The 12,128-nt window shown below is 47.0% G+C and overlaps 3 protein-coding genes across 4 annotated transcripts in view; 2 read left to right on the top strand and 1 right to left on the bottom strand.

Moving 5' to 3' along the window:
• The window catches only part of KIAA1324 (KIAA1324 ortholog), a 54,863-nt gene extending 54,441 nt beyond the window's left edge, over positions 1-422 (top strand). The window contains exon 22 of one of the 2 annotated variants that reach the window (XM_004689703.2): positions 166-422. In XM_004689703.2, coding sequence (XP_004689760.1) covers positions 166-234 — 69 coding nt within the window. In that variant the 3' untranslated portion in view covers positions 235-422. Of the gene's footprint in view, positions 1-137 lie in introns of both variants that reach the window. The other variant, XM_012730113.1, reaches the window with a different exon arrangement.
• The window catches only part of LOC101634261 (chromosome unknown open reading frame, human C1orf194), a 65,622-nt gene extending 62,703 nt beyond the window's left edge, over positions 1-2,919 (bottom strand). The window contains exon 1 of the mRNA XM_012730115.1: positions 2,899-2,919. The gene's annotated coding sequence lies outside the window, so the exon portion shown is untranslated. The remainder of the gene's footprint in view (positions 1-2,898) is intronic.
• A 6,232-nt stretch (positions 2,920-9,151) lies between these two features.
• SARS (seryl-tRNA synthetase) overlaps positions 9,152-12,128 on the top strand; it is an 18,164-nt gene continuing 15,187 nt past the window's right edge. The window contains exon 1 of the mRNA XM_004689702.2: positions 9,152-9,376. Within this exon, the coding sequence (XP_004689759.1) occupies positions 9,241-9,376 (136 nt within the window). The 5' untranslated portion in view covers positions 9,152-9,240. The remainder of the gene's footprint in view (positions 9,377-12,128) is intronic.

Raw genomic sequence — 12,128 nt, 5'->3', positions numbered from 1 at the left:
AGAGGCCAAGAAAAATAGGGGATAACTTCTGTCTGCATTTCTGTGAAACCGCTGGGAGCAGGGTTCCACAAGGGTTCCTTCTGTCACCTATTTTCCATTTCTCTCCTTTGTTCCCAAAACATATCTCTGTGCAGCAGCCAGCTCCTGTCACCATCTCTCTTTCAGAGGACTCCTGATGGATTTGACTCGGTGCCACTGAAGACATCCTCAGGAGGCCCAGAAATGGACCTGTGAGAGGCACTGCCCTCCCCTGCCTTGCCTCCTTACCTTGGCACCTCACCTTGCAAGCCTGTGGCGATTTGGGTGCCAGCTTCCTGCAACACCCACTGCTGGAAAGCTCTTCATTGTGGCCTTATCCGAAGAAGTTTGAATTTCAGATTTTGTGGGGTTTTTCTTTTATATAAAGTACCCAAACCCTCCTTTCTGCTTGCCTCAAGTCTGCCAAATATACCCACACTTTGTACATTCCTCCCTTGCTTGCATCTTAATTCCCAAAATGGTCCACTCACTGGAACCACAGCCACATGTGCTCATACAGCTCTGCGATGGAACATACTTCTCTCTTCTTAAGCACAGAAACTCCTTCCTCTACTCTCTTCCTTAAGGGCAGAAGCAACCCAGGGGCTTTCCCTCAGAGGCTCATGATCAATTTTGGGGAGCAGCTGAGGGGGGAGAAAGACTCGGTTCCTCCCTGATGCCCCATCTAAATGGTAGCCTGGGTTCATCTCCTGGATAACCAGCACAAACTGAGTGGAAAGGATTGTCTGAGGGCCTGGTGAGTAAGGGCTGGGCAAGAACAGGCTTGACAAGCACAAAGAGAAGCAACAAAGGTTTTTTGTTTCTTAAACTAGGAACTTCATTCCCTTTCCTAAGTGATAAACACCCTCTGTGGAGGCAAAGGGAAAAGTTCACTGAGAAAATGCCAAAAGCCCTGGTGGATCTTCTCCCGCAGCTTCCCATCTGTTCCCTCTGACATTACAGAGACCCAGGTGAGCACCAGACCTGGATGTTCACCCTTATTCTCGACTTGCTTTATGCACAAAGATGACAAGCTTGCAAGGAGAAAGTTCCAGCCTCTAGTGCCCCTTTCTCTACTTCTGCACCAAATACAATCAATGAGCTTCAAGTTACTGGAATGGCAAAGCCCAGGGCCATATCACAAGAAGAGGTCTCTTATTTTGAAAGAGCACAAGGAGACCATGATGTCTGCCCCTCAGTTTAACTTTCCTGCTTGGCCCCAGAATGACAAGTTCTAGGCTAGTCAGTGAAGGAATCGCCTCCCAGGTCCATACCCTAGTGGTGGGGCCAGATCAGCCTCCAAGGAAGAAAGACCTAGAAAATTGAATGAGGCATTCACCAAACTGGACACTTCACACTCTCAGGCCCCTTTCTTTCCCTTTTGCCTGTTCTTATTTACTTTGTGTGCTTAAAACAAAACAAAACCTAAAGACTTCTGGTCCTGATTTCTGGCTACCTCCCCTTGTGAAAGGTGACTGGAAGGAATAGCCACTCTGGCCCTTTTCTCTACTTCTGCACCAAATACAATCAATGAGCTTCAAGTTACTGGAATGGCAAGGCCAGAGCGAGAGTTTACTTTCTCTTCTTTCTACTACTGGCAATGCTCCTTCCCTCAAGCTCAAGCTGGAAGGATCGTCCCTTGGTCAAGGGCCCAGATGTCCATGGTGTATACTAGTTTCTTTTCTTGTGTGGCCACTGGATGACCAGAGTGAAGATGGCATTTCTAAGTGGCTTGTGTGCTATAAAATGATTAGTCATTGCGGCCCTGGCAGCGGCCTCATGGCTCAGAACTAGGTCCTGCCTAGCCAACAGCAGCAGTACTCGACAGGCCGTCCCTTTGGTTCAACAGATCAGGAAACTTTTCTTTGTACATCCAAATCCACCCTCCCTCTTGAGGAGATTGGGCTCTCAGAACCATGCAGCCATGTTGGGGTGTTTCCTATGGGACACAGCTCCAGTCAAAAGCTGCTGTGGCTTCAGGATCACTCTGTGCATCTTCCCTGCCACCATGTAGTTTATGACAAAGGCCACAGAAGTTCCTCGGCCTGTTCTGGAAGGCTGTTCTTTATTCTGACAGCTTGAAATGGGGTGCCTCCAGAGCAACCGCAGACTCCACTGATTTAGTCATAACACCTTTAGGATCTCCCTTTTCCTGCCCCATAGTATACTGACATTGGGGGACTGTGCCATATCCTGCCACACTCCTGAGGTATGCTGTAGGGGGTCATCTGTTGTTCCCCTAGTAACTTGGGCACAGATCAGATGTCTAACAGTTCTGTCACAATATAACTCAGACCATCCAATTTGCTCGTTTTAAACATACAACTCCATGGACTTCAGTATATTCAGAAGTGTGCATCTATCATCACAGTCTTAGAACAGACACATGGTAGCTTTTATATGGGAAAAAAGCCTTTCATCCTTGAACTACCATTATAGTGTTTTTGTACAAGCTATTGGGGGAGGGAATGTGGACCTAGGAGATAAAATGTTTAAACCCTACAGGGCGACCTAGAGGCCAGGAAAAACAAGTGACATTCCTTATGGGCATTTACCTGTATTTGAGAATACAAATGGAGACTGGGGTATATTCAAGGACCAGAGATTTCTTAAGCCAACAAGACCTCTGTCTTTCTTTCTTTTTTCCTTTCTTTCTTTTTCTTGCTTTCTTTTTCTTTTCTTTTCTGGTCTGTCTTTACCTTAAAGATAAGACTGACTACTATATTTATACAACAGAGACTTTGTATTGGATTTTCCAGCTTTCTGTCTCCTCAAGACTGGTTGGATTCCTTTTTACTGTGTATTCCAAGAGTTTGTAGCTTGTTCAGGGATGGGCATTGCATGTCACATTCTGTATGTGTGTGTGAAATAAAAACATACCTTTCAAGTTGTTTTCCTTGAATGGGGTTCAGTGGGTACGTGAGAAATACTGTATCCTTGAGGCTTAAACTGAGGAGAAGGAAGATTCTGAATCTGCAGAGTGATAGAGAAAAGAATACTTTGAACAACACAGGCCTAGGCTGGAAGCCTCTGACCGTCTACTATAGAACCAGCCAACAGCCAAAGCCTCAGTTTCCAAAATAAGAAAACACATCCGTCGTTACCTTGTCCCCCAAGATGGAGTGAGGATCCAAAGAGGCAATACATAGAACACCTAGCATGCTAGTTTCCTTCTGTTACCAGGCAGGGTGAGGGGCAGCCCAGGACCCCCAAATTGCCTGCTCTAAATAGAGCCATCTGTTGCAAAAAGATGAAACATACTCTAGTGCATAAGACCTTTAATGTAAAGGACTTTTAGTACAATTTAGTGTGCAATAAAGAGAAGGGAAAGAGCATATAGTTTTTAAATCAAGCACCCAAAGTTACCCATCCCCTCATGGGTAAATAGCCAGCCAGCTACGGTTGGCCTGAAGTATGGTCACTGCCACAAGTCCAGTGGGGATCCCCTGGAAAGGGGAAGAAGGGGCCAAGCCAGTCTGGAAGCAAAGGAGCAAAGTCAAAACCAAAAGAAAGGCTGTTAACTGTTAACCTCCCACAGGAGGGCCCAAGTCCAGGACCAAGAAGCCAGAGCAGCTTCTTCACATGCCTCTCTGCTCAACGTGCCTCCTCCATCTATCCTTCCTCCAGGCCCCTTTCCAGCTTCTCCGCCCCGCTCAGCGACACCCTTCCTCACGTGGAGCAGGGAACCGAGACCCTTCCCTTTCTCTGGGGACCACCTGTTATACTTCCAATTCAATCTCTCTCCAGCTGCTGCTAGGCCACCCACAAACCAATGCATGCACAAAGACAAGAAAACCCAGGGTCTCTGGCTGTGAAACAAACTACTACAAACTAGATGCAGATAATCCTAGTGGCATTAAGGACCAACCATTTTCCAGGGTTGCTGGATTTCCCTCCAGTGTTTTCTTCACTCTTGTCAAGGACAGTTGATCCCCTAAAATGAACTGCTACAGCTAGTTGGCTGTGACCCACATCTGCTTTGATGGGGTGGTTCCTGGGTTTAAGAAGTGTTGCCCCACCTGAATGGGTAAAGTCCAAACTTTTAAGAAAGTAGAAACAGAAACTCCAAAGAATCTGTCCTCAAAACTAAATGTCGATTTTAAATCGCGCTCACAGCATTTCCCTTAAATGGGTAGTACGATCCCATCATCACAGGTGAGGAAGCTGCACCTTCAATGGAATTAGCACCGCTGAATTAGCACTGCTAACAGTGCCCCCGCCCTGCTCCCCATATTGTGACTGTCCCCCAGTGATAAGCACCTCCTGCCTTCCTGCCTTGGCATCTGATTCTGCACCTATCCCTCCCCCCACTTTTCACTAGACAAATCAACCTTCCAAGCCACCCCACTGTGAAACCGTCCCTGGATCACCAATGGGGATACAACATGAAGAAACAATTACTTGGGGACATCACAGTTAATTTACAGGAACCCGCCCAGACATTGTGCAGTGTCCCCGGACAGCAGACACACAACCGACATGACTGAGCTTGAAGCAAGGGGAGAAAATGTGTGAATGATTTTCAGGGTTTCCCAGCCACTGACAATGGAGTGAAACACACTGACAGGTAACTAGGCAAGAAGATCCTAACTCCGTGCAAGCCTTAAAAAAGACAGGTGAGAAGGCCCTCCCTGGTGCGCAGCGGGTTAAAGCACTGCACTACGAAGCTTAAGCCACTTCCTCATGAACTTGATTCCCGCCTGCCCTGGAGGAGTCCATATGGCGAGGCAGACCTCTCCTGACCCGCCCGCTGCTCCCCTCAGCAGTGTACTTCGTCGATCTGCCTGTTCTGCGCCCCATTCTGTCTCTGGTGAATCCTCTCACCCTCCGCATCTCTGGCCTGTACCCCAATTCTATATGAATAAATAAATAAATCTTTAAAAAAAAAAAAAAAGACAGGTGAGAACCCTTGGCCCCTCCCTGGTGGTGCAGCGGGTTAAAGCACAGCACAAAGAAGCTTAAGCCACTTCCGCATGAGTTCGATCCCCTCTTGCCCTGGATGTGACCCACATGGCAGCAGACCTCTCCTGGCCCGCCCACTGCTCCCCTCAGCAGTGTACTTCGTCGATCTGCCTGTTCTGTACCCCACTCTGTCTCTGGTGAATCCTCTCACCCTCCACATCTCTGGCCTGTACCCCAGTTCTGTACTTTTTTTAGACTTTAAAAAAAGACAGGTGAGAACCCAAGAGCAACGATGACCTCACTGCAGAGAGAACGGATGCAGGGCTGTGTACAAAGAAATTTAGAGTTCATAAGTGCTGAAATGGAACAATCCCACACAAAATGCAGCTGCTTCCAGGGTCCAGTGTGGAAGAGGTGACTCCTAACAGAGGCCAGATCAAAGTCCCCACTGCCAGCCTATCCTGGAGGTTTGCCCTGACCCAAGCTCTTTTTAAATGGTTTTTCCTTGGTTGCCCAAGGGCATCAAGGTCAACCTCCTTTGTTCCTGTGTCTCTGACTGAGCCGGCATCCTGGAGCTGCCCATTGGATTGTCAGTTCCTCCTGAGACCATATGATAAATGCTACTGTACTGTGGGAACCTAGGAGGATGCCAGACTAAGCTGGGAGAGTGGGGAAGAAGGTGCCAGCGGAGGTGTCTAGGGAAAGGAATTGCAAGTAGAGAAAGTTTGTACAAGGCTCAGAGGCAAGAAAGGCAAGCCACAAGTATTCTGTCTGGGGAATGTGATGGGGAGATGTCAAGAGATACAGGGAGCATGGGAGAGAAGTTGGTAGGAGTAAATCAAGGCCTTTGCAAGATGTGTCTGAACATTCTTCTGAAGGCAACAGGTAATCATGGAGGGCTTCTCGCAGGAGAGTCAGAGGATGGAGTTTGCTGACTGACAAGTTCTATTCCAAATCCAAGGCAACAGAGGAATGCAGTGAGCCCAAGAGACCCCTCCCATGTCAGCCAGTGCTGACTTAGTAAAGACTGAGCAGGACATCTATGGCTGGCTGCACCCTTCTTTTCTTGCTTCCCCCTTGTGTAACAGGGTAATCCAGAGGGAAAGGGGAGGTTCCCTGCCTCACCCTAAGAAAGGGTGGAGTTGAGTAGCAAGGAGAAGCTAATAAGACTGGGAGAGGGAGAAAGGCGACCAAGGGGACCTGGAGGAGGCACCTGGAGCAGGCACCTGGAGCAGAGAGATGTGAAGAAGCTGCAGCGCTTGCCACCGGGCTGAGGACTAGTACCAGGGGGACGTGGAAGAGACACTTGAAACAGATATGGGTGAGAGGCCCGTGGGGAGGTTAACAGGGGCAGCTTTCATCTTGATTTCAATTTTGCTGTTCTCCTTCCAGACTTGCTGGGCCCCTTCCGCCCTGTCCCTATGGGTCCCTCCCAGAAGATACCTTAGACTTGTGGCAGGATTTTGGGCCTCAGTTGCCCTGCTTTGGGTAACTAAGGGTGCTTTATTTGAAACTATATTCTTTCTTTCTTAAAGATTTATTTATTTGAAGAATAAATCTTTCTTAAAGATTTATTTTTTTATGCATACAGAACTGGGGTACAGGCCACAGGTGCAGGGGTGGTGAGAGGATTCACCAGAGACAGGGTGGAGCAGAACAGGCAGACTGATGAAAGGCACTGTTGAGGGGAGCAGTGAGTGAGACAGGAGAGGCCTGCTGCACCATATGCGTCACCTCCCTGACCAGAAATCCAACTAGCTCCCAAGCAGCTGCAGCCAGCCCACAGTGCTGCACTTTAACCCCTTGCGTCATCAGGGAGAGCCCTGAAACTATATTCTCTCTCTTTTCTTCTCTATTGCACACTAATTGTATTAAAGTTATTTTCTATTGTAGGACTTATGCACTAGAGTATGTTTTGTCTTGATGCGGCGGATGGCAGAACCCATTTAGAGTGTGCAGATTTGGGGTTCCCGGAGACTCCTTCACCCTGACCAGTAACACTTGCAGGTACTCATTCCACCTAGGCTCCCACTAGCTCCCCAGGGCCCCCAAGGTAATTTCTCACTATAACTGCTCTCTGCACCTGCAGCAAGCTTCTAATCCCTCAGTCAATTCCTACAACTCATTCACACAGTGGTGTTGTGCATAGTAAGTACTGCCAAGGCGCTTCCCAGGCACTGTACTAGGTCCTGTGAAGTAAAGATGCCAATACCCTATGGTCTCTGCCTGTGATAAGAAAGACACATTTTCTAACCAAGTTCCTAAGAAGCCCTGTTCTGTGGAAGGGATGTTAACAACGGGACAAACCCAAACATAAGACTATCTTAGACACTGAGCAGTAATCAGGTTTTAGTTCCATGGCTTAAATGCTCTGGGCCTTAGTATCACATAGAAGATAAGAAGATAAGTATAGTTATATTTCCAACTGAGGTTCCTTGAACCCCTTAGTCCTCAGATGCAGCACCCAAGACCAGCCTTGGTTTTTAAGACTAACAGAAATTACATATCCAAAAGATGTATGAAGTATGATGTTGCTTTGTTTTTGCATTAGCTTCTGGCAAAGATTTAAATTTAGAGTAATCACACTGTTCATTTCCTGCTGATGGGAAATTCTAGCTGGCAGCCTTACATATCTGATTAGTAAGATGGGAACATGAGTTATTTTTTTAATTATGTTTGTTAGATGAGATTACTTCAAGTCTTGGGGGACAGGGTGATGAAAAGATTAAGAATTATTAGACTAGCAGATAGTTAAGATTCACCTCCAGCGCTAAAAATCCTCTAAGCTGATGAGTGAAGTATGCTTTTATGTTCATTCATTATACTTATCATTAACACACTATCAAATAACATAATGGTGGAAATTTGGAGAGACCAGAATGTCAAGATCATCCTTCCAAACACACTGTGACCTTAAAGGACAGGCCCAGTGGCCCTCTGCTCCTAGCCCTGGGCCCCTGTGGGGTCTCCAGCTTTTGAAACTTGGCACACAGGACACTATGGCAGTGTCTTCAACGACATGGAAGCAGTCAGCACCCCATCACAGACTTTGCTCTCTAAAGATTCCAGGGTACCCAAGGTTTTGAAGACAATCTTCTTCCATGCTTTCTTCAGAAACTAGTTCCCTGCACGCCCTTTCCAAAGCTGCTTTCAAATCTAACATTGCAGACAAGATGAACCTGGAGGAGCAAAAGCGGACAGCCCTGTTTCCTAAGTCTCCCTCTAGATTCTATTTGTCAGCTTCCCCATCCTTGAGCCCCACCTGCCCTACACCTCAGTCTTGGCTTGGCAGAGGTTTGTTGGGGAGTAGACAAAGCAAAGTCATATTCCCATCACAGATGCCCATGTGAGTGGCGCAGGACCAAGTGGGTCTCAGCACAGCTACCTTTGGGGGCACTGAGGTTCTAAAGTCTAGTAAATGGAAAGGCGAGGGGGGTGGTGCAAAAGACCTGTTCCCAAATCCTCTAAATAATGTCTTATCATCAGGAAGAGTCCTTGATCGCTTTGGCTGCACTCTGCAACCAGAATATTTCACCAGAAAGGCCTGAACATTACAAACTGAAATGATAAAATCTTTGTTCAGGTTTTCAAATCACCCTAAGACATGACCTCAGTACCCTGTGCTGCCTTCAGGGTACTAAATATTGTTCCCCTTGGGAAATTCTCCTTATGTCAAATGAATTCAGCCCCACTTTTCCAGCCTGTGATCTTCCGGGTTGGTTAAGGGGCGATGGAGCTTACTCAATAACCAGGTTAAGAAAGCTGCAAACTCCGGAGCTGGGAGGGGAGCGGGTTATCCTGAGTTGAGGTATCCTGAGTTGAGGTAACTTAGGAACTAAAAAAGGTGCACATATTCTTGTCTTAAGGAGAAGACAGAGGTCCAGGGCGAGGGTCCCGTCTCCATGGACATCTATGGGGGGGGGTGTGTGGTGTGCTCCCGTTTCCAAACGGGGATGATATTGGGGGGGGGGGCTCTGCCCACCACGAGATATGTCCATTAGCATTAGAAAAAAACTGAGGCACTCACTTGTGGGCAACCAGAGGCTCCACAGAGGCGGGCAAGGTTGAGGAGAAAGAACAAGCCGCGGGCCAAGCTACCCGGGCGCGACCAGGCGCGCAGGCAGCGCCAGAGCCCCACAACGCAGCCGCTTCCCTCAGGAGCCCCGCTTGCGACCCAGCCGCTCCCGGCCGAGAGGGGGCGCCGCGCTCCCGCCGCGCCTGCGCAGGGGAGGGCGGGTCAGCGCGCAGGCGCAGTGCGTCGGTCGCCGGCTACTGCGGTGCGTCCCCACTTCCCTTAGCGCTGGCCCGGGAGAAGGAAAGATGGTGCTGGATCTGGATTTGTTCCGGGTGGATAAAGGCGGGGACCCGGCTCTCATCCGAGAGACGCAGGAGAAACGTTTCAAGGACCCGGGGCTCGTGGATCAGCTGGTGAAGGCAGACGGCGAGTGGCGACGATGTAAGTATGGGTATCCCGGATTCCAACCCCAACTTCATCTGGGCTCTCGCTGCCTCTGCTGAGGCCACACGTCCACTCCCTCGTCAGACCCCGGGTTGCGGTGGCTCCGAGACTTTCCCCGTCCCCCCTAAGCATCCGTGAAGCTGGACCGCCCCACTTTAACCTCCACCCGGCGGTGAGAGCGCCCTTCCACGCGTGCTCCGCGCTTCTCCGGCTGGGAAGCAGCTTGGCGCATGCGCGTCGGGAGCTGTCAAGCTTTCCCGGCTCAAGGGTAACCAGAAGAGAGCCCCGCGGGAGGATTGGGGGGCTTGTCCTTCTCCTAAAAGCTCTACCCGTCCTTTTCTCATCCTCAGTAGAGTGAAAGTGGTCCCCCTCTTTTGATTAGATCAAAGGTGCCAGCTTGAGATGGAGTCTCATCAGCAGCGTACATAGGTTTCACCCCACCCTTGTTGATAGAATTTGGGGACTTTGGAAGCCTCTCCTGGCTAAATGCAGCAAACGCAGAGCTCTCGGGAAGGCCATCTCCCTGAAAGGCCATCTCCCTGATCTGTGGGCACACCTTTAAGAATCAAGAAAAGTCTTTCGTGGTAGATCAGATTTCAGGTAGCGAGGGTGACCGTGAGGCAAGAAAAGGCTTGTAGTTATTGAGGCTGTTTGTGATTTGTGGAAGTTTTCCGGAAAAGGCATTGTAGAGTTGGGCTAGAACTTGGAGCTAATCCGAGCATCTTTCATGAAGTCAAATTAAACGTAGCACCCTTTTCCTGTCAACTTCTGCTTAGATTAACTGGAATAGTCCCGTGATTGGCCGGATGCTGTCAAGCACATGTGATTAGTTTTGTCTGATGCAATAGTTCTGCAACCAGCTGAGAGCCAGGATTGACAGCACACTGCCAGAGCAGTCACCACCCAAAAAAGTGTGGTGGGTTTCTACTAGGAAAATTGATTTCTCCGAATTTATAAGGTTATTGAGTACCAGGAGAGTATTTGTTTAACTGAGACTGTCTGTTGATTTTTGTGCATCTCAATTGCTCTAATGTAGTAGTTTGTGATAACCCACAAACTACTTGAACTTGAAGTTTTGAGTTTAGTGCAATTAACATATATAAAGGAAAAAAACTAGATTGGACACTGTTAACACATCTATTAATTTGATTGTTTTTCATCTGACATCCCTTACCAGTGTTCCCTGTCACTAAAGGGAGTTACTGATATTTCTTGAGAGATTGGCTGACAGATCTTGTATCAGGATTGTTCTACATCCAAGCCTCACATCAGAGACTTGGGCTCTTCTGTAAGGATTAACAACCTAGGGCCATATTGAGAACTCCGTCTTGTTCCCCAACTGAGGGTGCAGGAGCCTCACAGGATTTCTATTACAACTACAGAGTCCTCTCACTTCCCATTGCCAAGAGGTTCTTGCAAACTGCTACTTTTAGAAAAACAACATATAATGAAACCAGTTGATATAAGCCAGAGTTAAGTTCTTGTGGCATTTTTCTGATCAAAAAAAAAAATCACCTAAGACCCAAAACATTTCTAATATTAAACAGTAGCTTAGTGTGTATTCATTCATTTCCCAACTCCCTTATCCAGATCAGGATCTTAGTAGCTGGAGCCTAACTATCCATAGCAGGGTGCACACCCTGCCCCTCCCCCCAACACACACCACATTAGTGGACCTAACGTGCACATCTTTGGGATGTGGTAGATAAGTGGGAATCGGGGAAGTGGGAAGCTCTGGACACCCCAGCTGGGAATCAGATTATCAGCCTTTTAAGGAAATTACTTTGAACAAAAGTGTTATTCTGGGGCTCAGTGTCTGCCTGTAGACTTTCAGAGTGCCAGAAGGACCACCGGACTCCCGTAACACTTGAATGAAGAGCACCATGTCAGAGTTCCATACAGCTCTACCAACACCAAGGACTTCAGCTGTGATTTCTTCTTTTTAATTCAGAGTAATATAATGAGGGCACATTTAGGCATATGATAAACACTTGACTACTTCCTTCCAAAGTTCAAGCCACTAGATAGATGTCCACTAGGTAACCATGTATCTTGAAATCAGTTGTAACCTGTTTAGAAAATCTTTTCCTACCCCAAGGTCCGAAGAGATTCTCTGATTTTTTTTTCCAGAGGTTTTATTACTCTGCCTTTCACATTTAGGGAGATAATTTATCTCACATTGGTTGGATATATTACATGAGATAGGGCACAAAGTTCACTTTATTTTTTTCATGTGGAAATCCACTTGCTTATGGAAGAGAATCTGAAACTAGGCATTTATCAAAAACTTCTTAGCTAGCATTATTCTTAACAACGAAATGTTAAATGTTTTCTTCTTAAGATTGGGAGCAAGACAGGATATCTCTTCTATTACTACTTCTAATCCACTGTCACCAAACAGTTGGATGTAAGGCAAGAAAAAGAAATATGTGATTGGAACAAAAGTAAGGCTGTCATCATTTGCAGTTGGCTTGATAGTGAACTATTAAATTTAGCAAGATCACTTTATACCATAATATAGATTCAGTGATATTTCTTTATACAAACAATTTAAAAGCATCTGATTCCTAAAAATGTCGTTAATCTATGACATTCAAAATCCCTATACTGAAAACTACATTGCTGAGAAAAATTAAAGATGATGAAGGGATATACTATATTCATTGATTGAAACATTCAACATCATTACAATATTTTTTAGTTGTCTTCTTTTATTTCGAGGACCTAGCTTGGTGATTACTTTTATATC

The sequence above is a fragment of the Condylura cristata genome, unplaced genomic scaffold, assembly GCF_000260355.1.
Source record: "Condylura cristata isolate star-nosed mole 26May11 unplaced genomic scaffold, ConCri1.0 scaffold00026, whole genome shotgun sequence".
Classification (NCBI taxonomy): domain Eukaryota; kingdom Metazoa; phylum Chordata; class Mammalia; order Eulipotyphla; family Talpidae; genus Condylura; species Condylura cristata.
The sequence above is the reverse complement of the archived record's forward strand: the minus strand, read 5'-3'. Positions and strand labels throughout refer to the sequence as shown.